Genomic DNA, 27,424 nt, shown 5'->3' with positions numbered 1-27,424 from the left:
ATGGATGCCACCACAACCATAACCAGTATGACTTCCCATCATGTAACTGATTTGATTCATTGAAATGCCTAGCCTCCATTAACATAAAAACAATGCTCAGCTGCAGTTCCACGCTCTTAGTATGTGTATCTAAAGCCATGTACGTTTTCTTAATTTCTGCACTACTGGCAGCAAAAGAAAGTTAAAAAGATCCACTTTTAGATTTGATTTAGTTCTTAAGAGGTGTGGTGGTGATACTTTTTGCACAGTAAAATAATTGTCATTTCTTCCAAGTGACTAGGCACAATATCGAAGAAAATATGAAATGCCAAATAATGTAAATATATGTATATATTAGTGTAAAAAATATTATTTATAATATAATGATTTTTGTTCCTTTGAACACAAAATAATATATTTTGAATTTTTTGGGAAAACAAACAGTTCTGGGGCACTTTGACATTTTTCTTTTAATGGTAGTCAATGGTGCTCCAGAAATATCAGTTGCTGACGTTTTTCCAAATATCTTTCTTTGTGTTCGACAAAACAAATAAATTTATACAGGTTTGAGGTTGAGCAGTTCATTTTCATATTTAGTTGAAATATGACTGTCCCTTTCAAGGAGCAATATGGGATTTTTACAGACAGAAATGCAATATAATACACAAAACTATTTCAGAGGTGTATAAAGACCTTACGTAATGAAACGTTATGTCTCATGTTATGTATCCTCTACAAGCGCGTTTCCTTTCCCTCTAACCTGCGGTATGTAGTTCAGTTGTCCTTGACTTTACAAAGGGGGGAAAATGTCTACTAACTTACTCTTAACTGCTATCTTGCTGTCAGATCAAACGCCTTTAACAGCGTTGCTATCTACTGTAGATAACTCTGCACTCAAACATGCTCTGCAATGCAAGCATGAAATACTTAGCTTTATCATAGCTTAGACCACGCAAATATTAATGCATATGGATAAAATAAGCGAAGACGACACGGGTATAAACAAGCAGCACACTGCTTTCTCTCCAACGTCTCTCTGCTAGAAAATATCTCCATAGATATCTATCGGAGTATCTCTGCTAAAAGCTTTAGTAACGTTACCGCGGGTCCTAACGCGTCTCTGCTGGAAAGTCATATAAATTAACGCAGCTCCTGCTTTAGCTCGTGCCTGACTTTTATCCTTCTTTCTACACTTAAAATCCACAGACCCTTTATTTTATGTAATAAATAAGACATCGCTCTTTCAAAAGTATTTCTGATGCCCGCATGATTTCTTCCCTGGATCAACATGCTAAAACGTGATGTCTCAGCCAACGACATCTTTTTGTACTGTGGTGGCCACCGTTGTGGTTCGAAAGGGAGGGATGAGCGAAAGTGAGCAGAGGACTGAGAGAATGGTTGCAATTCTCAAACTCAGCGCTAGTGGCCGCAATAAATCCCACTCTAGACCTTTAAGATGCAAACATCAATCTGGTCCCATCATCCCAACAAGTCAAGGAAATAAGCAAAGAAAGGGTTTAAGAAGCACCTACCCTATACACACACATGCATACACAGCACTGGCATGAAATGCAGTGCCAGTACAAATAAAAAAATGTTGCATTAAGTTATTCAGATCAGCATCTTTTTCTTGATTATTAAACACCCGTATAGTTTTCCAAATACCTAAGGAAAATTCCTTAACAGATCTTAGCAGATCTTAAAAAGGTTCTCTAGTGGCGTGAATTTGTAAAACCTCCGCTCGCAACTCTTCTTTCTAAGAGCCTGGGGACAATGGGATCTCCTAAAGCAATCTTTCCATCAAGTATTTTCTGTATCGGAACTATCTCCAAAGTTTCTGGCAACACGGCAGGACTCTTGAAGTCTGTTTCATTGTCACTGTCAGGACTCAGTGCAGCTTTTAAACCCCTCTTAGCCCTCTGCTGGGTTTTGAGATGATGCTCGTAGATACGGCCTTGTTTTCGCAGCTGATAAAGGGACATGGGAAGTCGTGTTCCACGAGGTAATCCCTCTCATTGTGCCCCGATCAGTCCGATGCCCCCTCCTATTGCTCCTGAGTGAATTACAGTCTGGGATGGGAGGTTCCCTGCCGGGTTTGTTTAAATAACCTTCCTCTTTACTGCTGTGCGCACCTGACGCCAGGCCTACAGGAACAGAGGCTCATCTCAGATGGACTGGATGGATTGCGGATGAAATTTAAAGCGAGATCAGGGGAAGAAGAAGAGAGGAGGAAAGAATAAGAAATGAAGGAGTTTAGGAATTGGAATATAAATTTGTGAATGCGCTGAATAATTGATCCAATTTATCAGTGGCGTAACTTTGTTTTGAAAAGTGGTGGGGCAAAGACGACACAAACAATACTTTAATAAATGTATAAACTTTAATAAATTGTTTCTGCTATAACTCGTTGGGAATATTCATGTGCGTCACAAGCGGGACAAATATAGGTGACTCCTACACCAGAAAAGAGTATAAAAACTGCACTGTTTATCGATGGATTCAGTGGTGTAACGTTAGTGCGAAAACAAATAATATTGACACTGCCGTGAAGCAGGTTCGAATCCACTGAACACACTATTCTAAATTTTCACATCACATATCAGATCTGCTTCCTTTTGTTATAAACTATATCATGTTTTCATCAATAGATCAATTAAAGCATGTTGTGCTTTATTATATGTAAGGATGGCTGTTGACATACGTAATTAAACCTATTAATTTGTGATAAAATAAAAACTACTTTAACGAATGTGTGTTTTCCCCATGTGAAAAATTTGGTGTTCGACACTGATTACCTCTCGGTGGGTCAAAGATTGAGCCGTTTGGGAACCCCCTGCTAATAAGCACAAACATTCAAGTATACAGGGGAAACAGATGGAAAAATCCATCCATCCATTTTCTACCGCTTATCCGAACTACCTCGGGTCACGGGGAGCCTGCGCCTATCTCAGGAGTCATTGTGCATCAAGGCAGGATACACCCTGGATGGAGTGCCAACCCATCGCAGGGCACACACACTCACTCATTCACTCACGCACTCACGCACTCACACCCTACGGACAATTTTTTCCAGAGATGCCAATCAACCTACCATGCATGTCTTTGGACCAGAGGAGGAAACCGGAGTACCCGGAGGAAACCCCCGAGGCACGGGGAGAACATGCAAACTCCACACACACAAGTCGGAAGCGGGAATCGAACCCCCAACCTTGGAGGTGTGAGGCGAACGTGCTAACCACTAAGCCACCGTGCCCCAGATGGAAAAATAATATCTTTAAAAATTACCATGGGCATTACCATATAGGCTACAAATAAACTGTACAACTTCCTAAATTTTCTTCTGACGACATGAAGTAGGTAACACATGCTTTACGCTCAACGCCCCTGGAGCAGTCGATTTTCATGTGCCTTTTTTACATTTTGTCTACAGTATTACAATCTGAAACTGATAGGCGGAGTTAGTATAAATAGCCTCTGCTCACAAAGCGGGCTACTTTGACGGTAAATAGACACTCCGTATTTTCTATTTCTTCCAATAAAGTGGTGGGTACATCTCCAACCTGCAATTTATATCACACCATATAACACATGTTTTCCCCTACCAAATCTTAAGTAAATCAAAACTCAAAAGTCATCTTGAAGGATCCTGGGCTCCTTCCGAACATAACATCATTGTGGCGGGGAAACAGAGATACATAAACATTTAATACCCTGATGACACGCATATACATCCTCTGTCCATTAGTCTTACATTAGTCCATTATAAAAGAGCCCATCCGAATGCATGCATTATCAATATAGCTAGCTATGTGTCTTTGTGAGTGTTTGTGTGCGTCTGCAAACTATGTGCAAAAGCCTGTGCTCAATGCACTCACCTGTGTGTTTCTCTACTTTCTATACAATCTCCCAGTGTGTAAGGGGAAAGCGCCTCTCGTTCATTATGTATGGAGCATGTTGACTTTCTGGAAGATACTGGCCTCAAAAGTGCACCAGGCTCCTCATAACTTCTCATTTTTTCATGACTTTGTATTTACCAAATCTACCGTGCAGCGTGACAGTGTTTCTGCCCCCGTTTCTGAAGAAAACACACACACACAACCTACACTAACGGTGCATTACTCATTTTAGAGAGCTTTAATGGACACTACACCGGTTACCCGATGACGTGATGGAACAATTCACAGGGATGCAGACATTTTTGTTTTTAGTAAGATACCAGTGTTAAGCACCAGGCATTCTGTTTATACATATTATTTATGAATTTGCTTTTACCAAAGCAACTTACAAGCGATCCTACGCAAGGAACAATTTATATATTTTTGATCAATTGGTGTCCCTGGAATTCAAACTCATTCTCATTAAAATATTTGCAAAGAAATTTGTACAAAGAGAAACTGATAAACTGCATCAGACGGTCATCCAGGTCAGGAACCAAAATTCACAAAATGTTGACACCATACAAAAGCATCATTTTGGCATTGAAGTATATTGTGCAACCATACACACACACATGCAAACATACACACGCAAACATGCACACCCACATAGTCTGATGCTGACCCGGAGGTGAATTCAGACGGCAGAGTCGATATTATTTTGTTATTGAATAAGGAGTTGGAGAGAGTCGGAGCAGGAAGTGAAGAGAAATAAACCGTCCCATCACACAGCTGTTCTCTTTTTTCTATTGCCCACACACACACATATTTTCATCCAGTGCACAAATGCATTTAACATTGCTCAATAATCTGCAAACAATATCAATCAGTTATAACAGACACACCATTCTAAAATGCACAAACAAACACAGAGACCGCATTAAGTTTGTTTTGAAACTTGGGCTGTCAGTCATCAGAGACCTGTGTCTTCACAAATGCTGGACTGCAGCTGAGCCTGCTCTACCCCCACACTGTCAATCAAAACTCTCTCTCTCCTCTCTCTCTCTCTCTCTCTCTGCTGTTTTCTTCCCAAGCCTTATTAAACAATAGAATGTCCCCCAAAATAAATCTGTCTGTAAAACGATTCAAACTGAATCAAATTCTGAATTAAATAAATACATTATATGAATTAAATTGATTTATTAACTATTATTTACAAAATATGCCAAGCAAATCCTCCAAATAAAGACAACGTCACAAATGTCATTATACGGGTAAAGCACTTTACAAAAAAGTTATTTTAGAATTTGCTAAATTATTTTTATTTTACTTCTATATCAATAAATGATGTTCAATCACTACGATTGTGCTTTTAAAGAGTACATAACATCAGATCATGAAAATGACATTTCATCCAGTGTGTAATTTTGCTGTGTTTGAAAGTAAGCTGCCACATTGTAAATCCGAAGGGGAAGGAATAACAAATTTATTGATTTGGAAAAAAGGGAGTCGATTCACGTAAACGAGTCGTCCCTTGTCCGTTTGGCGAACCGCCGGGGATTTATGTCACTACATATAGTCCCCGCATACGTTTTGCTAGACAGATTAGACATATGAATCGCGGATTATCATTTGAGAGTCAGTCAAGAAGTAAGGTAATAATAACTGACTTTTATTACGAAATAATTATATTTTTACACCTTCTACATAGACTTGTCTGTGTAGACTGGACACTTCAAAGTAGGACCTTGAAAATCCCTAGTTATGTACTCTTCAAGATGCACAAATTACTACCTTTCACAATGTGAACGGCTGTGTTCTCTCTGTACGTGCTGTTTGGCAAAGCACGTGTTTGCAGCTTGTGCTGCGATGATTTGCAAATGCAAAAAACATGATTTGCATTTAGGGAGTATTTGATGTGCCGACTGATTCAACAGTTAGAAAATCCCTTACAGAATTTACATACAGGTCAGAGGACATGATTAGCTGCTTTAATTCTCATTTAACTAAAAGTATGTTTAAAATTGACACCCCATGCAAATTTCTCAAAGCATAATTAACATTCATGACTGATAAATCTCAATTCACCCGTATCAGATCCTCAAAAACTCAAATCAACCCTTGATTCATTTCAAATCTAAATCGCGAAGCCTGATATACAGTATTCATTGAATCACGCTCTTTCAATGACATGGATGTGTGATTCTGAAGCAATAACCACCCAAAGGCATTGATGATTTCACCTAACAAGCACCTGCAGCATCTGTAACCCAAATTTGCTAATAAATGTGCGTCTGATTGTTGTGTTATTGTCTGATGAAGTGCTCCGGGTCGGCACTGAAAGTTTTCGAGGGCGTCACAGTTGCAGGAGCATTGCATCACGCTTTGAAACTTGCCTCGCCTCAACCCGAAACAAGAACAGGGTTCGGTTATTAATTACTCCCCTGCTTAAAAAGACAGAAGGTGTGAAGAAAATACTAAACTGTAGTAGTAGCACAGCATTAAGGCAACAACCGCTACAAAAGAGAATGAGATTTTTTACTGGATTATTTAATAAAGATGGCTTTGCCTATAATGTTGTGGGTTTTGCTCCTGCATGCGTTCAGGCTTGGCTTATGCAGATCAATGAGCTAAAAAAGTCTATTTCAGGTATGTATACAATATGCCTTTGAACAAACTGTTTTAAAAATAAATCTATACATTACACTTTTCTTTTATAAACCTAGTGTGCTACCTTGTTGTATCTGCCTATGAGGCAACATCCAAACTGAAAAACACCATATTATGTGACTGATTTGGAGCATTCCACATAGACGGCAGCTCCGCAGAAACAGCGTGTCTCGCAAGAAGCTCACAAGAGACTCGACCCACAATTGATTGCAATGGAATCTGACGTTAACGTTGCAAATCTAATGATGCAATATTCTAATAAGAATTAAAATACATAACACACAAGTTGCAAGTTCGGTTTAGATTTAACTATCCAGGATGATTTCCTTCCCTGAGCTCGAAGCAATGCATTCTGGGATTGTCCTATACATGCATAATAGATACAATTTTGTCTCAAAATTTGGACATAGAATATACCATCTTATACAATAGCATAATGTTGCCGCCTATTTTCAGAAACAACCTTTGCCTCGGGAACATTACTATGATGCCTTAAAGTGCTGTCTAGACAGTCAGCATTATAGTGTGTCACATATCTTTCCTGTAGCTCAGTGGTTAGAGCATGGTGTTGGGCCATGGGTTCGATCCCAGGGATTTCACATACTTAGAAGCAAATGTGTAGTATAATGCAATGTGAGTCGCTTTGGATAATAGTGTCTGCCAAATATATCTGCACTAATCTTATGTTCTCCTTTGATACAAAAATAAATGCTTTGGCCAACTAACTAGCGTTAGTTTTGAGTCGGAAGTTCGAAACAAAAATGCACAACACACATTCTATGTCTCTGACAATCTCACTAAAGATATAAAGACAAAGAGAGAACACAAAAACAAAATCATTATTTACTCTTTTAAAGTTCACGTGATAAGAAATGAGAATGAACATGACAGACCATAAGCTTCAGACCAGAGAGTGAAAGAGAGACACGAGAGCAAGTTAAATGAGAAAAAAACGGGTGTGAAAGACAGAAGAGAAAGTGAAGCCATTTAAACTAATGCATTTCAATAATCCATCCATTATCTATCCACCCACAAAAGAGCTGCGGTGAAATAAAGCCCACAGTTTATTTCACATATGTTTGAGTCCTTCAGAGTCTTGTTTTCTTTCTCGTTAAGGAAACATTTCTTAAAGCAATAAAGAAATCTGTGAGTAGAGTTTGAGTGTATGTTCATCATCTCTGAAAGAGGACAGGCATATAAACTATGACAAAACTAAAACAGAGAAAACATCATATTAAATAAATTATTGGGGCAGTTTTCTCACAAATACAACTGCTCTCATGTCATTCCTAACCCATTTGACAAAACTGTGGATTACACAAGAGGAATTAGGTCTAATAGCATGTCCCTTCCATTTATTTCATCTGATGTAATAATTTACAATAACCTGCTCACTGTACATTAACCGTCTTATATCATGGCTACTTACCAAATTATCAAATAAATGGGCAATAAAATATGATTTGATCTGAAATAATTTAATATGAACATCTTAAGATAAAGCGCAAACTAGGGATGGACGGTTTGGCGGAATATTCAGTTACCACAGAATAAAATGTCAACGAAAAGATTTTTCTATTCCGTGTTTTCAGTCAAATGTAAATAAGTAAGTGTGGTTAACTCGGCGTTTTGCAAGTTATTCTGAACACATGTGAATTAATCCACCCATAACTAATTAACGTATCAAATATTCTTGTGACCTTCTTACAGTCTGTAGTTTTGTGATCCGCTCCAGTCCAGCGCTTTCTTTCTCACCTGCGGAGCTCGTGCCTAGATCGGCATATGCATATAATAAAGCTTGTTCTCACCACATATTTCAGAAGTCAGATTGCTCTGTAAAGCTTTTGTTTTAATAAAGTTCAACTTTAGGCGAGCCAATGTGAAATTATCTTTGAAACATGGGATGATGCGTGCTGCATGAGCGCTTTGACGTGACACGCCGCTTACCCCCGTTTCAAAAGATGCGTGTGGAGTCACCAGAGACTCACATTGCAAAGACAAGCGCGAGAATAAACAAACCTTAAGACCTAATGTACCTACAGTACAGACCCCATGAACACCAGTTTAAATACCTGTCACATACTGTAGTCTCATTGTTTGTGCATGTATACATATTCCATTGTTAAACATGTTGTCCATCTTCCTATTGTATACATATGATGTAGCCATCACAACGAATCTGAAATGAATCTTTAATTAAATCAATCTAAGACAAATGAGGTATAAGATATAGAATTATAATGGGAGATTGTTACCGTGAAATAAATAAATAAAGATTTTCGGCCATTCCGCCCACCCCTAGCGCAAACATGTTTTTTAGGTTTCCTGGCAACAGTCATTTATACAGTTTAGCCGATCATTATTCACAAATATTTGACATCAAAACGTCACAAGGTATTAAGTGAAATAAAATCTGATAAAAATTAAATATTAGATGTGAATGATATGTGCTTATTTCTACTAAAAAGTACAAACAGGTTATACATTAAACAAGAAATAAAGCCTGACATGTTGACCAAAAAGTGGCCTAATAAACTGAATTGAAAATCAGAGGAACCGAATGGAACTTGAACAGTGACTACATGTCATATACTGACAACCAAGAACAAAACAAGAGCCTTGATGCTGTACGGTATGTGCTGAAATACCTTATGATCCTCTGTGCAGTAAATATCAAGCAATTTATAGAGGCCTAAGCAAACGTGCAGTGTTTGTGTGTGTGCGTGTGAGTGACAGTGATGAAGTGAGGGTGTATGTTTGCGACTGAAACTAAGAGAAGTCATTTCTGAAGACTAAAGATGAGCTGTCACTGGAGACGGACCGAGCTTCCCCCACAATCGATATACGGGATTGGTTCCCTTTGGGCGCCCGGACCTTGTGCAACTTTTGGTCTTTCCACTTTTAAAAGCTGCCTCTGAGGACTACAAAATACTGTAAATATAATTACCATACATACAAGAATTTTGAAAGTAAACTGTCTGTCACTCATCGCGAGAGAGACATTCTTTAAAATTTAAACTACTTCACGCCTGAGGAAACATTATCGATCAATTAAAGCTATACAAAATGAATGAGGAAAAATTCATTCATGTCTTGAAAAGGCGCTGAAAGCTGACGCTATTGTTATGCACCCCATAGTCTGATGGCATATTCATTTTTGAATAATAAAAGTATATATTTCTGAATCTATCAGCACTACAAAGGTTGCAGGAAGGGTGGGGGGGCTTCGGTGAACGGTTTGAGTCGCTCCTTCTTTGCAACAGGCGAAGTGTTCTGCATGACTAACCAAAAGCCAAGAACTCAATAAGTACAGACAACACAGCTCAAATCATCAGAGAGTTAGAGCGAGAGAGAGGGAAACAGGGAGAGAGAGAGACAGGGATAGAGAAAGATAGGGAAAGTGTGTGATGCTTACAGAAGAGAAAGACGCTAAAAAATGACTAACAGGGCTAAAGCAAACACAACCAAAATTACATAAGCGAGCTCACTGCTAACAATTACTCTCCATGTAAATCTGGCAACCCTGCAGACAAAATAACTCACACTAGACTGGCAAGCTAGTTCACTAATTATAAATCCTCCCCAAACAAATACTTCAGAAACTGTCGGTTTGTTTTATATATGTAGAGTTGAAATGCAAAACCCTCTAAATCCGTCAGACGACTTTTCATATAAATTAGCATTTTTCATCAGGTTCCTGCATTTACTTTCAGCAATTAATACCACAGATTTCAGGCTGAGCAGAGTGTGGTATTTAGCGGGTTTTGAACCAAAATTATGAATGTATACTTTGCGTGGAACGCATTCACTCAACATCGTACTCTCACTTTTGACGGAGGTGGCTTTCAGAGGGATTTGCATTTGAACTCTTCATATGATGTTTGCTGAAGTTGTACGAGATAAATCTTACTGTATCTTTTCGGTCCATCCTCCAGGCAGAAGGAGAGGGTCAATGTGGCGTCCTCCTCGAAAAACTCTGTAGCAAACGCATCCCACCACAGACTGTCGCTCTCCTGGGAAGAGAGAGAGTCACGATTAATTAATGAGAGTTAATTACACTGGGTGATAGACTTCATCGTAGTCAAAACTTTATTTAAAATGAGCACAAAATTACTAAAAATACTGAATGTTTTAACAGTGTACCAAGATAATAGATGTTTACTCATACATCCATTTACAAAACATAGTTGGTTTATACCCTATACATTATGTTACATTCATCAATCATAAATTCATAAACCAATTTTCAAACCAGCGTTAGATCAGAAAGGGACAAATTTTAAAATTAACCCAGAAAATTTATATTTTCACTTTGACTGTAATGGCTGTTTATTTGTAATTTTTTGTATTTTTTTTTCAAGCCATCGCACAACACACGGACAGCACAACAACACCACACTACCACGTCTCAGTGACAAACACGTTTTTAACAAGTGTTGCATTAATGTTAAACTCATTGCATTAATATGAATCTAATTTTCATTGATTTACTTTCATTACTTCAAAAGAACTTTAGAAATACACATGAAGGAAGCATAGTATTTGAAATAAGTTTCACTATAGCCTTATGTTTAGGATTCCTAAAAATTTTCATTGCAGGCTCTAAAAATAGATAGTATCAGTTCCCAACATACATTGTTTACATCAGGGTCGGAAATTAACAGAGGCTTTGGAAAAAAATGACAAAAAGGTGAACAAAACTGCCCTCCAAATACAAGATAGAAGGGGACAAACGGTCCTTGCATAATAAAAACTAACTACGACAGTCACAGTCTAAATAAGATTAGGTGAAAATGAATGAATGTTAATGACAGCGTTTTTGCTCTGCTTCAGCTTTGACCATTACAGCCAATCAAGTTCATCGTATGACTAGTCTGGCCAATCAGAGGCATTTAAATGATTCAACGGTGAAGAAGAGCTGTGTTGAAGTGCACCACGCTCACAAAGTTGATCATTAACAAGCGCGTTCAGATACGATGCAAAAATGAGATTCATTAGAGCAGTTAGACTATTTACTGTATAACCCGCGGTTCCAAAAGTTGAAATCCTAGAAATAAACTAGTGTCCATCTGTAGAAATAGTGCATAGTTTATGTATGGAATGAGTATATGTTTTATATTTATTACATCTGATATACTGCTCTATCCACATCAGATCACATTAAAGACACCTCTGGTGCTGTTTTGTTTCTGTGTAAATTAAACAAGTTATCAGGATGAAAGTGTTTCAACATTTTAATCTTTTATAATTTATTTCATCTACATACATTTGGAATTACATTTACTCTCTTTATGGTGTGCAATTGTTTTGTATACACTTGTCACATTTGTGGAAAGTAAATTATTACTTGTACCTCTAATCTGCCATGCTATTATTTATTTATTTATAATTCGATGCCAGTTCAAGGTTAAACAAACATTTTCGTCATGGCCTGTGGACCCCCTGAGACAGTCTTGGTCACCCCCAGGTCACCCTATGTATAAACTCTAGCTCCGCCACTGAGTATTGTATTTGAGAAGACAAGAGAAAGTCAGTCGAGATACTTACACCATGATATCCACCTCACAACAGAGGTCACATTTATAATCTGATCTATAGAGATCCATTTGTCAGCTGTTTACTCAGCTGTTGACTGCACGTTTATATCATATTTATTTGTAACACATATTTTTATCAAATAATGCATGCATGACATAGCCTAAAAGATAACTGAAACAAGATCTTCTCTTAACTTATTCTGTTGATATCTTTATCTTTTTTTATTCAATTCTCTTAACTGCTCATGTTATAATAATAAAAGTGATAAGCATTTACATTAGTTGATCTGAAAATTATAAGATGTAAAATCTTGAAAATCATACATATTAAAAAGTCTAAAACAAGAGAAGATCTATAGAGGAGGACAAGCTCTACATTTCCCTTGAGATCTTTATTATTTTTGACTTTTGGACTACAACTCCCAAGTGTCTCATTTAAAAATAGACCACAATTATTCCTTTAGTCAGGATAGTCAAGGGTTCATGAACTTCAGCCAGTTCGGTTTGGCCATGTCACTTTTCTGGCTTGTGTTTAAAAAGGTTGTAGGTTAACAGGTTGATATAATTATCCATTTAGTAGTCTATATGTAACTATGTACATATGTCAGTTGCCAATTACAAACTCTTTCAGAACATAAGAGCATTAGCTTTAAATGAATCTGTCTTTCCACACATGTGAAATCCTTTCATTCTCAACAATTTTGCAGATTCAGTTGAAGTTACATGAGCTTATGCATGTAAATGCAAAGCATAAATTCACTGTCAACAATAACATAAACATTCCTTAAATAAATGTGCATAAGGGGCACGTAGAGATTCCAAATCCAAATCTAATCGTAAATTTAGTTGTATTCAATTAAGGTCACTCCATTAGACGGCATACAAGCTGTGAACATCCTCAGCATATGTAAAATTATACTGCTCCGCATCCTGTGATTGACAGGGCTCTGATTCTAACAGACGTCGTTTAGACCAACATTGCCATCTAGACGATGGTGCATTGTGACAGATCACAAGCCCTCTCAGATGTTTACAATTAGGGCTGTCGACTTCAGCCAGCATCACGTTCCATAGAGGCTGACCCAGGAGACCTTTAGTCCCTCATCCCATATTCTAGAAGTGCTGTTTTCCAGCGTGGAGGAAACAGTGTAGTCTGTTTTGTGTTTTGGGAGCGAGTCAGTGATTTATTACAACCTGCCGTCTTAGTTAATGGATATGAATGATCAGTTTTGACAACAGTGAACGTTTTAATTCAGAAAAGCGGAAGACTGCAACTGTCCAACACAGCTGGTTATGAGCAACTGTCTATCATCCACGACAAGAAAAAAAACGTGTTTCACTATATTAGTGAGTTCATATCATGGACTTTTAATTGATTTTTAATCAGAAATAGACCTAAACCAAGCCCTCACAGAAACGTGCACATCTTTAAATAAATAAAAATGCAATTAGGTAAAATTATAAGCCATTTTAAATGTCACCTCAAATGTCCTGATACACAAACACACATCTCACAGGAATTCGTAACTATTTTAGGAGGTGACTAATTCGTATACATTTTAACAACCTGATTAGGGTTTTTGGGTGGGGTTGGAGGCGGGGTTTCCATATTGCTTTTTTTCTAATAATTATACATGTTTTCTTTTTTTAACATCATACATAATCATGCGTATTAGCCAGCTCGTAAAAGAGTTAAGAACTCCTAAGAAATTGACACTGTCCTGTCCAACACCTTGAAAATAACCAAAATAACATTATATATACTTGAAATGTCTTAATTATTCATTTCTATAGCAGCCTAGTGTCATCTTGAAAGGGATTGTGGGATAGACACCGGTGTGGATTCAAAAATGTATCTTCCAGAGTTGTTCTTTATCTTATATATTCAACATTTTGAAATAAAAATGCTGTTAAATGCCTTAATGTAAATGTAAAAATAGCCGAATTTTAAATAAAAATGTTATATTTTAGGTTTGGATAATTACATTATAAGAGATTGGATATCTGCATTAAAATAGCCATCAGCCATAAAAATGGGTACTACTTCAACTACTTCAGTTGGCCTTTGGTTGGGAAAATACCTTTTTACATATAATGAAACATTTTTTTTAAATTAGTGAGAATATTGACATGGTCCTCCTTATTTGCATACTTAAAACTGGTAAAATCATGTTCTGCTTTAAATCCAATAATGTGAACATGTATATATTTGGGTACTGTTGTAAACATCATCTTGGACTTTTGCATCTATGACAGGTCCACGCTAATATTGTTTCTAAGGTGTGTTCAGATATCCTGCTGTTCCACTCAACCTTATGTATCAGATAATGATGTAAATAATTTAAATAATCCTCCTTTATTTTGTTCACACCATTTTTTACTTTTCTCCATCTTGGACATTCCTGGATTGACAAAGCATAGTCTTAAAATAAACCTCACTCTATTCTCTCTCTTTCTCTATTGAATGGTTCTACAAACGCGGAAAATTCTCGTTGGGTCAGTATAATCTCTCTTTTGAGCTAGACAATTGCCGTATCACACCACAAGCTTCAGCCTCAACAGCCAGGTTTCCATCCAAAGTTGCAAGTTTAGCTTATGTGCAAAGTTGGAATATCGCGTAAAACATTTTGCGAATATTCACCGTTTCCAACTAAATAATCGTCACTTCCTAATAAACTGCTACTAAATATCAGAAAGAAAAGTAAGAGAACCCACTGAATAAAATAATCTTCTTATACTTTATAATAATACTTGCAATATAATAATACTTTATAATAATACAATTACGAAACACAATAAATTCGGTGCTTCTGTGGATGCCTGCTGTTTGGGAAACACAGTCGTGACTGTTCTAAGAGGCAATTACAGACGTACTTGACGACTTTGCTCAGGCATTTAAGAATGACCATAACAACATTTCACATGCTGTGTAACAAGATCAATACTCTGGTTAGTCAGGTTACGCCGTCTCATAGTGTAGGTACGTGACTTTTTGGAGGAATTTATGCAGCAAATGTATTTCCATCTCCCATTATTTGCATTAAACCTTTTTCACGAATGAAGGGTTTTTAATTTGAAATTTGGCATTTCCATCACTCGTTTCTGATCCGAAATTTCAAAACGCAAATAAAACCAGAGTGAGGGAACCCTGCTTACTGTCGTAGTGATTGAAACCCCACCGCTGTCTGATTTACCTTACAGTTCAATATCTCTTTGCAGCTCCATTGATGGGAACTCTTGCACTGAGCTTATCAAACAGTGTTTGTATCAGCAGGTGTTGACTGCTCTCTTTGAGTCTTCATTGATCTACTCCACCCCAACACATCTGATGGGTCAATAGTCAGCGGGGGATCCATCTATACAGTTACTCTCAGCACTGTTGGCCTTTGACCTCCGGTTAGGTCATGATGCCCATACTGTGCAGTTCAGATTGAGACCTAGATTTAAGGATAGGTTTGTTCAGTGCACTATGCATATTATAAACTTGTCTGACAACCGTAGTTGGCATTCTTGACATTAACACGTACTGCATCTTTACACATTTCCTTTAACACGATGCAAATGCTCTCTATGCCTACTGAGAAAAGGGATTTTGTCAGATTCAGCAACTGACAGGTAACACGGTTAAAATAGATATTTAAAAATGATGTAAGCAATTCAGTTCTCAGAAAACATCTGCCATCACTTAAGGGTCTTACAACTGTTCAGTCCTTGGTGGAATATGTACCGTTCAAGGTTTATCTTTTGGTACTTGTGGTGACGGATGGGTGGCTTATTCTTAGCATTAAGCTATTCCAAATGAACTGACACAATTTTTTCATATTTTGTGCCAGGTGCTGTTTTATTGTTTCAGAGACAGAAAATGGCTCATCTTCAGTGAAAAAAAGGATTTGCTGTTTGTCACACAGTCCAAAAAGTGAATATATGGGTAGTTGACAAATAAACCATAAATGTGTCCTATGGTGAGACAGCAAAAATGTAGAACCAAAAACTAACAATGAAGATAAATCTCTCTTGCTATTTATATAATAAATATAAATGTACTAATAGATTATTTACTATAACAGTTTGTTTTCAAATTATTTTGAGTGGTCACGCCATAGGTCACTTGTAAAGTATAATGGTCAACTACCCATATCTGTAAATAAAAATATTCAAAAAACAATAGTTATAATAAAGACAATATACAGTATATTATGAAATAAATCTATAGTACAGAAATTAAAAGGTCCAAAAATAAACGTCTCTTGCATATTCAAAATAAATGAATAATAACGAATAAGTTAAATACTAATAATAAATATTATTGCGCCGATAGCTCTTTGCTCTCTTAAAATAAATATATACCTCCCTACTTAGACAAAAAAACATAAAAATTTGAAGATTATCTTGAAAACCACAATCAAAATCACTTGACATCGGCACATTGGCCCCTTCAAAGTGCTCTGAAATGTAGAGATCAAGAATACAGGTTAAGATAACACGGACAAAATATTGAATTAGTGTGTTGCTTAATTACATTACACTGCCATTGTTTTAATTACTTTGATAAGTTAATTGAGAAAGAACATTAATGACCGCTAACAGCATTATCAGTATTTGCAGCGGGCCGAGAAGTTAAAGGATTTCTTTTATCTGGAAGCCAATCTACACTGTCACAATCGATAGGAAATCTGATCGGCCATTTGCACTAATTAACCCTATTTAATGCTTCAGCAGTCTTTACTGTCTCCGTAGACTCACGTGCAGGCATGTGATGAGCCGAGACTGGACAATTCTGGATATGACTGTCAATTTTCCTGTTAAACACGATCTCTAGGGTCATTTATATCAATGCTATTTGCATTTATATTGATAAATCTATATACTGTACATCCCTGTACAATGTATTTGAACCAAAGCTGCTACATTTCATAGACGCAGATCATGTTTGATAAAGATGACACATAACACAACGGTCTGTAGAGAGTCGACTATAGATCACTAATCTGTAGCTGACATGGAAAATGAGAAGTTCCTGCCTTCAGTGCTGATTGTGGCTGTCTGGTACGCTATAGCTGATAGTGAGCTTTGATGTATGGCACGCCGATTGCTCCTTCAGGACCTCAGGTGAACTAACACGGGCGTCTGCACGGGTTGCCTGAAGATAAAGCCGTATTGATTGGAACGTCTAAAGGGATTCATCAAGGTGCCAATGGTGGCTCTAGACCCAGTCAGCGCTCCGCGGGGGCCAAGCAGCTTGGATTTACGGTAGATCCGGGAGCTTAGCGAGACAACAACGTCCTGTATCTTTGGTAAATAACAATGGTGCCTGTTTTCTTAGAAAACAGACACATACACACACCAACTTTCTGATAAATGGGTTTCGTTGGATCAGTGTGCTGATCCTATTGGTGTTAACTGGGGACGTCATATATTTAAGATTAGTATTGTAATATTTTAATTTGCAATACTGTATCAATATTCTCATGCTAATAGTGTGTAGTCGTAGTTACTTTTTCACATGAATCTTGGACTAGATTTTAAAAAAAGACTTCTAAAATCTATTCATACCAAGTCTGTGAGACGGAAATTTAACATTGGGAAAAAAAACACAAAATTATTTATTTTCAATCAAACTCTATCCTAGGAATATGACTATGCAAGGATGATGTTTAAAGTATCAGTTCGGTTTAATACAAATTTTCATGATAATTCACTTATTCATCGGCTGGTGTCGTGTAGAGCCTTTTGAAGTTTAAGTGCATTACTGTATATATATATATATTTTATTTTAAAATTGAACTACTCCTTTATTGCAGGTGTAGGAAACTAGTGGAAATTAATCACAGTTCTGAATAACTATACACTTAACAAAGAATCAAAGAATAATATTATTCTATTGTTTGTCAATACAGTATTACATCCTATGTAATAGGATGTACAAAAATACTAATCTAATTTCGATAGTGTAAGTGTAATTAAATGCTCTATTTTCAGACATTATACACTGTCTTTAGTACTTTGGTAAAGTTGAGATTATACGTTTTTCTTAAAGAGTACTAGACAATTTTTTCGTATTTTAGGTACAATATTAGTGCATGACAATAGAGCACATTAAATAAATTGTTGTGTATTTTAGTGCACTTTTTTCACCTGGGTTGCCACGTCCCTGCAAAATCCTGCATCTAGATGACAGTTATGTATCCCAACATTTTAAATCCAACCCATTCAACACCTCTTTTAACTGTACTGAGCAGAAAGCAACCTAGTAATTCAAACAACACGGGAACTGCTGTAAATTGTCTTTATATATCCACATCTGTGAAGTGACATTTAAAACGTCCTCCACTAGCCAGACTCCATTTAGACTCACCTTTCAGGAATCATGAAATGTACACAAGGTCTTTGATGAGCTGAGCGCAGCTCTGTGTGGGCATTCACACGCGCGCAGGGTTTGTACAGCTGCTGGTGAACTTCTTCCTCCTACGTATCTGTGATAGCAGCCGACGGATCTTAGGGAATGCTAAACGCGTAAACAACCCAAAACTGTGGTAGAAATTCCAGTAAACATGTAAACAATTTGTGCATTAAATCATAATGCCTTTTTTATTAAACACTAAACAGTAATATAATAAGTTGGAAATATAATACATGGAAATGTATATTTGGCTGGCTGCTGTTATCCGCTCGCCCTTGTTCTGCTATTCTTTTAAGGTTTATTGAAGAGTTACTAAGTGTTGACAATATTTGGGTCGTTTGTAAGGTTAAGTTTACATATTGTGAATTATGCAAACGCAATTCGGAACAGGAAAGTGAAATAACGCCCTCTGAAAGTCCCCAAAAAGTGCCAAGACAACAATTGTGGAAAAAACATAATTTTATAGTCCTGGGCATCAAAACTTTCTTCAAACTGAGCCGATATGGCCACCACACACAAACACAACACACACATTGTGTTATTTGTCGTTTTGCTATTTCTTAGAACAATGCAGCATTTATGTCTTTAAGGGCCTCATCTTCAGCAGACTAGCTAAATTTAAACAAAGATATGATGAAACACTCAAATATACACACATGTAGTTCTTTCTGACTCTCAATGTCCAGGATATCAAACAACACCACAATGAATTCAAAGCTTTTTAAAAACATCATCACTCACGACTGGACAGAAGGGATCAAAATATGATCTGCGTAGAAACTGTCTGAAAACAGGAAGGTGGTCAAAATGGGCGATCCCTCTTTATCTGTTATCAGCGCAACACTGTACCCTGGAAGGAACTTTGGGAAAGCCGCAGGAAAAAGGTGGGACTATTGTCCTAGTATCCTGCCAGTTTGAACGCCACCTTATTGTTCCAGAATATCCATTTTTTACTTCTATTTTGTTTTCAATATGTCACATATCACACTGGACCCCATAACCTGTTCTTGCATAGAAGTAGCCAAATGATAAGATAGTGGTGCGTTATTTACATCCAACAGACAGTCTAAATTAAATGCGAAGACCTCTAAAAATATCTAAATGTTTCTCTTAGGGAAAATACAAATAGCAAACTAAGATGACATTGACTTTATGACTTTCTTCTGCAGGACACAAAAGATATTTTGATAACCAAAGAACGGCAGTACTCATTAACTTGCATTGATTTTGTGTCCATAAAATAGAAATGAATGGGTGGTGCTGCTGTTCGGTCATCAACATTCTTCAAAATATCTTATTTTGTGTTCTGCAGAAGAAAGAAAGTCATAGAGGTTTGAAAGGACAAGAGACTGAGTAAATGATGACAAAATTTTCACTTCTGGATGAACTATCCTTTTAAATGACCTACGAGAAAAGTGCCATCAAATTAATTTAGATGGTATAGCTCAAATAATCTGGATTTGGTACATGTGCTGAGAAAGGTTTGAGTTCATTTTAAGATTTTGAAAGGAGACATAGCAAACTGAGCCCATGGCATTGTTGAGATCACTGAAACTCTTTTTCTCAGGAGAAATATCTGCGGGAACCTAGCATAAGTTTCCATTTATTCTCAATGATGTCTTGAATAAATAATTGAGATGTTTGAGATATTATCTGTGTTTGTATTTTCCTTCGTCTGGAACAATAATAAGCGCACAAAACAAATATTTTTTTACACAAAATGATATACAAACAACATTGATATGTATAAATCTTACCACAAATCGTCAACGCAGTGCCTTTACTGGTATAGTAATACAAAAGCCCTACAAAGCTTAACAAATCTTGACAATTTGTGCATGTCAATTTATGTTAGACTTATCACATGCTCTTAAAACGCAATCCATTGTCTATCAGCAGCTGTTTACAAAATCAATTAACCATCATGTAATATAAATGATGATGGACATGGTTGGACTGATTTGCCATTTGGTGCCGCTTTAAGCTCTGATGGGACGGTGGATGAGCTGATTCAAACAGTGATTGGTTTACCTCAAAGACTTTGAGAGCGAGTTGCTCCACAGTGAAATGCATTATCGATTGCCTTTAGATCAAAACGAAGCGTCGTCGTGAACCTGCACTTCTCCTTTGCATAAACGCATCCTATTCCAAAACCATTATATAGATTAATAGAGCAAAGCTTTCATTCGTTCCCTTCCCGGTGACCTCTTCTTCTTCATCTCTTTCGTTTTCTCACTTTCTCTAAGCCTCTGAATATTAACAAGCGCTATGCTAATGAGCTTACACCAGCTGAGGTCGACAAGACTCCTCCTCTGAATGTTAACCGGCTTGCTTATTAGCATATGCTTAAGCGGCAGGTTATCCGGTAAACGTCTCAAACAGCAGCAAACATCCTAGATAGCCAGAGCTGTTCGTATAACGCCGATGCCTCGAGGCAAGGTCCAAATTCACAAGCGTACAAAACTAGACGTGTATTAAATGTTATTGCTTACATGAGCAAACTGTTTATGGATTCCAGAAGTTCAGGCTTTCATATAAAAAAAAGATGTTATTTAACAAGACAAGCTGTCAGATTTGCATGTAAAGGTGGGGATCTTCCATAGGCAAATCAATATGTGCTGTTCTTGCGAAGTGAGTTTGCAAATTTCAAGGGAGGTAAGTAACTTTAAACAAATATCACATTGAAAACGTTTATCTGTTAGACGGGCTACAACAAGCCGGCATTAACAGTGATAAAATTACATAATTCACCTCATTACAGTTTATTTATTGTACAGGCTCCAAACAACTAACTATTTAGCGCTTTTTAAAACTGCTCTTCTGAAGTTCATTTACTGCCAGCAAATGGTCTGAACAGTGTTAGCCTCGAGACAATAAAATACATCAATCACCAGTTTCTCTACAGAGAACTCTCGAGTCAAGAGTCCGGACTCTTAAAGTCTCTTGTGTAGCTTTCCTGAGCTCCTTCCTGCTTTTGTCCAATGCAACTTTCCCTCCAGTCATGTGTTGCGCACGGAGCATTTTCCTTCTTTTTGTAGCGTTAATGCATCGATTTGTTAGCCTTTGTGGACGGTCATTAAATGACTAATACAGAAATATAGAGCCAAGCAGTTATTAAACACCTCGGCTTGACAGTGGCTACTTTTGCGCCGCGCTCCCCCTGTTGTTTCGCTGCTCGCCTGGAGCCTGTAAACTAAGAAAGTCTGCGTGTCTACATGATGGATGGCTGTGAGGGAAACTCTCCCTTGTAAAATCTGTGCTAAATTACCACCGGCTTCAATTGCACATCACCGCGCTCGCCTAATAAACATTTCACCGACTGTTTGCATAGATATAGCAACAAAGTCCCGTTATTACGTTTATACGGTGAGACCTGCTGCATATGTGCTGTAATTTACAAGAAGGATACAAGATATAGCACACCGTTTACAAATTCTGTGAAGGGTTGTGGAACGCAAAGAGGTTTGTTAGTCACAGTCCACCCCCCAACACACATAAAAAGAACAATTCTAAGCCGATGACTCAGAGAAACTCATTCTCTCCATAGGAGGTAATAAACTTTGTGGGTATGAAATGGGTCGTTTTACCCTTGAACATCAAGTAAAAAGTCTGAACACGTTTGTTCCAATTTCTTCAAGAACACCACAATTGTGCAAATCTATGCATTATTCTGTACGGTGTAAAATGACCAGTTTGTGAACAGGGATAGCGTCACTTTCACTTATGATAAGACTTCTGTCTGTTTTTATTTACATGTGGACGAGAGAAAATGTTAGTTGTTTCTAGATAAGGACAGTTCAGGATTCTGCTAAAGATTTGGTTTGCAAGAAGACTCTCTCTCTCTAATATATAAAGCTGTGGAAATATTACGAGACCATTCCAGATTTTCATTGGATCAGCATTTCTAGATGTATTGTGGTCACTCCAGTCCAGTGTCTGTTTATTTTTGACAAATGTAAACCTCAAGAGTGACAAAGTCATTCAACAGCAATGTGATAGACTGACAGCATGACAAGACACATGCAAACTGTGATAAAAATAAAGGTTATCCTTAACACATGTACCATAATGTTTTTCTTAATACGTGCATCAATATTGTATTGCATAAAAGGGAATAGACACATGTTATCTTTGCATTATCCGAGACCTGTTTGTCCAGTTTTCCTTTTCTGCAAATAAATGTAAATAATAATAATATTTTTATTTAAAATTTTGGAGAAAATTTGTTAGTAGTTTAGAGAATTAAATTATTTCCTAAACACATACCTAGTAAATTCTGAAAACTGAAAATGATTTTGAAATGATCTCTTAATTTTTCCCTGGCTGTACATAAAGAATATCGAGAGATATAATACGCTGAAATATATACATGTCTCTTTAGACACTATTTCTCTGTTGTCACATTTATTGGCATATATATATATATATATATACAGTATATTATGCATTTATAGAATATTTAAACATATAAATGTATAAGAATATATAAAGAATAAATATATTACACATCTATGGCTAACAATAATCAATTCAAGTTCAATGTCACCTGGATGACTTGTGAGAGAACCATGCTGTCAATATCTCATTTATCAGTATACTCCTTAAAAATCATCATATTTCAAACAGAAGAGAAATAATTCTAAAATATACAATCGGACTAACTTAGCTTTAAAATTTATTTTAACTTCGTTAAGAATTTCTTGATTTTTGCTTGTCTCTCTTCGTCAGTCTGTCTGTCTCTCTCCTTCCAAATCTATTTTTCCCCTTTAGAACTGCATCGATTGCAACAGCTATTTCCACAAGCAAAAACAGAGCATCATATTTGTCAACTAAACTCATTGTTATCACCACAATGAAATCTCTTATCGAGATCTATCACACATGCACAGATTTAATCTTAGCAAATGCCCCGCCACGACAAAGTGAGGTTGAGAAGATTAAGATGATATATTGGCACATGTGTTTATTACAGGCTGTTTGGTGAGTGCCGTTTCAGACTGGAAGACTTCAGGGTTCAGGCCACTGCTCATGCATTATTCATGGTGTTGTGCCAATACATCTCAGCAACACAGCTCGAACCTTAAAGTTACAAACGCATGAGACATCAAACACATGAAGAGTGGAATATGTGTGTCCACCGTGACAGCAACGCTGGCTTATTTAATGCTGTTTTAAATTCAAGGCTTCCTGGTGAAGATAGGCAACAATTTTTAGTTTTTCTCTTTATTACATCCCAAATCTGCACCGATCATGATAGTGACAAATAATGGGCTTGCTCTATGACAGGTGGCTGGAATACATTGAACACAGCATCAAGTCTGTGGAGGCAGAGGTTGTGGGTGCAGATCCTAGAGGAATTTGTGCCGGCAGACACGTATTGAAACCGGCACATAGATCTTCCAAGAAAACATGAATTTTCCCACTGGGATCAACATAATAGCCACTTTCCTGTATCACAGCAAAATATGTATGGATATTATTTACAGCTGTTTTACTGTGTTTTAAAGTACTATCAAGGGGTTTACCAACGGCGGCAGAAATTAAGATCCTGTGTTTTTCTTAAAAAGAATGAAAGAATAAAGAAAGAATTCTATTCATACATTATGTACGTACAACATTACCGATATTACATTGACGTCACTTTTCAGTAAAGTTTATGGGATCAAAAGCAGAAAGGTTTTTGTTATACATTCAACTACAAATTTCCTTTTATGTAACAGTGATGGCTGTTTAATTGTTGTTATTATTACTAATAAAGTATTTTTAACAATCGTTGAGTAAATCGAAAGTAACGTCATTAGTTTGCGCTCGTGCGCTGTTCATTAACTTTAGCTCCACGTGTATTTTAATGAGTGATTAAAGCGGAGGCTTCTGGTCCCTTCATCATGTGCCTAAAATGTCGACTTAAAACGTTAATTTTAAAATAAATGCAGCTAAGTTTTGAGAATTTTCGAGGAAATTCCCGAGTGGTTACTGAAGCGCTGCAAGCAATAGAGAAGCGATGACACTTGCACTCGACGTTGCACTTGTGCACCCGCAACTTGCAGTGCTCGTGCACAAAACCACAGTAACAAAACTAAAACACAGTTTTATCACTCGTACTCTTAGTTTCTGAGAGAAAGTCTGTGAAACGAGAACGTTTTTCTAAACGCGCTGGTCAGAATAACTTTCCCAAACTACAGCTGTCACGAGTGGAGCGATGCCCAAACTCACCTCTGTCCGGGACTGGAGTCTCTTGTTCATCTCATAGATTCTGTACTCGGGTTGCACCATGTACGGCGAATGTCTCCGGTAGAAGGGTCCGAACGGGGACGAGTAGAACGGGTCGTGAGGAGGGTTGGACATGTCGGTTCCGTGTCGCTTTCACAGCAGCGCCAAAGCTTCAGCATCCGTACAGCGCGCGTGCAAGATCTCCAAAAGCCGCGAGACAGCAGCAGTCAGTGGCTGTGCTCTGGAGCGCGGAGATGAGAGCGCGAGGAGGAGGTGGGAGAGGAGGAGCGCTGGCCTCTCATTGGATAGCCGCAGGCTGCACTGGAACATTGTTGAGGGTGAGCCAGACAAGTCTTACCATCCCACAAAGCAACCGGCCCTTGTGTAAATGTTTGTTTTTGGAAACATCTTTTGTGGTTTGTGTTGCAAGGTGTTCTTGCGTTAGAGTAACAATTTCAAGTACGAGGAAATATTAACGATCAACATACTTTCGATATAGTTAGGATAAGGGTTTGGTTTAGTTGAATGTAATAAGGGTTTTTGCCTTAGAAAGTAGAATTTACACTGTAATAAACACCGTAAAACATGTGCGTTACATTTACAGTCATACACGTAGTGGGTCAAGTGTCACAGGGCCGTTAGGTTACATCAATTATTATCAAGCTTTTAGTAAAATGCAGTGGGTTTTATGTATTATAAAACTAAATATTCAGTTACAATAAGTGACATCATAATGAAGGTATTTGAACAATTTCACAACAAAGTTGTCACAATTCATGTAAATATATGCATTCCTGAATTATTATTATTTATTATCTGTATTATGCAACAATTAGTTAATGTTTTAGCAGTGGTTTTGTATTATATCCTTAAACTTAGTTTCCCATCAGGTCAACTATTTTCAAATACGTGTCAAGTTTGGGCAAGTTAATGTGTTTAGTATACAATTTGTGTTAAGAATCAACACAGTGTTTTTCTATAATCCCTTTTTTAAACTGATGAAACCAGATATAATAGACTATTAAAAAAGCAAACTCCCACAATTTACCCCGTGCATTATGACAAATGTCAAAAAGGTTTACTTGGGTAATAACAGTACAAATATTCAATAGCAATCTTTAAAGTGTCTATAACTTTCAAAAATAAACCTACCTAAAACAGTCGCCTCTATATCAATACTTACAGTGCAAAAGTAAATAATCTAATGCCTTTAAAGAACTGTATTTACTCACAGTTTTTTCAAAGGGCAAATAATATAAAGGGTACGGAATACAAAGAAAATCCAAATACGTCAGATATATTCAGATACTGTATCAACACTAAACCTTAACAAATGCAAAATCAGTTATACCGTAAGCCTGGGTATATTGTTGAAAGAGCCAAAAATACATTGTATGGGTCAAAATTATAGATTTTTTCTTATTATTAGAAAACATCATGTTCCATTTAGAAATTCTGTAAATGTCCTACCCTAAATATATTGAAACTTTATTTTAGTGTTTTCGCAAACAAAAATGTCAGAAAGCAAGCCAACAAACTTCGTTCACTGCTTTCTCTTCTTGGGAATTACCCGTATCTTTGTAAAGTTTAGAATTTCTGATTTTGGGCTCATCTACTCTCCATAACTTCATCTCAGCGGTAAGCCAATAGAGAATGGGCTCCTACAACGCCTCTGATGGACAACCATAAAGGCCATTTTCTTAATATTTCGATTTTTTGCACCCTCAGATTCCAGATTTTCAAATAGTTGTTTCTCGGCAAATACATCAATGGAAAGATTATTTATTAATCTTTCAGGTGATGTGTGAATCTCTTTTTTTATTACCTCGGTTTCATAGACAAGGCTTAGTTCAAGCCATGACTATACCTTAGTTATATAAGGATGTTTAAGTCGCTTTTGTTACAATGCCATAGACAAAAAACATAAATTGTATAAAATATGGACCCCTTGGTTTCTGATGTGCATGGGAGGAGCTGGCTGTCAACATTTTAGCAGCATGTCACTTCCGGATAATCGAAAATGAGCAAAGAGGCAGGATGTGGTTGGAGCTGAGGCGCCTGGTTGCTGAAACCATTTGTCACTCAAGTGGCCACGCATCTAATTTGCTGAATTTTAAGGCTAAAGATAAGTTATACGGGTGAGTTATAGAACAATTCAACCCTCCACACAGTGAAGGGTAAAATTTGCTTAATAGACGAAAATATTTTTTGTACCAGGCTGTAACCATGTTTTTTTTTCCGCTGTAAAGTTGCCCATTTTAACACAGAGCTCAATGAGTCAGTGAGATTCTGCTCTCTTTTGGAGCCCGTCTCTAGTGGCCAGTCGATGAATTGCAGTTTAAGTCAATTTCGTGTTGACTTCCAAGAGAGATCGGAAGGTTGCCCCTTGACTAAAACAAGACTGGTGTGCATCTTGAGACAAAACAATGGCAACTACATATTTAAAGATATGTCAAGGTAATTTATTTTCAGTTTAGACAGCTCAGACTTTCATTTTAGTCGGTAACTCGTCTTAAGCTTTGTCTGTGAAACCGGGCATAAGACTGGTTTTGTGGTCCAGGGTCACAAATATAAACAAATTTCACTCATAGACATTTAAAGACAAGAGAAAATACCTTCTTTTAATTTTCTCAATGATTGGCTTTACATGAGTTACACTTACAAATAATAGCTTTAATTGAGCCACAGTCACTGTCACTTTAATTTAAACTAGAACTATTGTATAACATATTTATAGGGTCATATCTCCATAT

The 27,424-nt window shown here is 37.1% G+C and overlaps 1 protein-coding gene across 2 annotated transcripts in view; it reads right to left on the bottom strand.

Annotated features, from left to right (window-relative positions):
- Positions 1-24,921, bottom strand: part of ldb2a (LIM domain binding 2a) — a 49,808-nt gene extending 24,887 nt beyond the window's left edge. For both annotated transcript variants that reach the window (XM_056770249.1, XM_056770251.1), the window contains exons 1-2: positions 24,675-24,921; positions 10,435-10,537 (exon numbers count right to left, since the gene is read on the bottom strand). In XM_056770249.1, coding sequence (XP_056626227.1) covers positions 10,435-10,537; positions 24,675-24,806 — 235 coding nt within the window. In that variant the 5' untranslated portion in view covers positions 24,807-24,921. The remainder of the gene's footprint in view (positions 1-10,434; positions 10,538-24,674) is intronic.
- Positions 24,922-27,424: the final 2,503 nt, after the last annotated feature.

The sequence above is a fragment of the Triplophysa dalaica genome, chromosome 16 (assembly GCF_015846415.1).
Source record: "Triplophysa dalaica isolate WHDGS20190420 chromosome 16, ASM1584641v1, whole genome shotgun sequence".
Classification (NCBI taxonomy): Eukaryota; Metazoa; Chordata; class Actinopteri; order Cypriniformes; family Nemacheilidae; genus Triplophysa; species Triplophysa dalaica.
The sequence above is the reverse complement of the archived record's forward strand: the minus strand, read 5'-3'. Positions and strand labels throughout refer to the sequence as shown.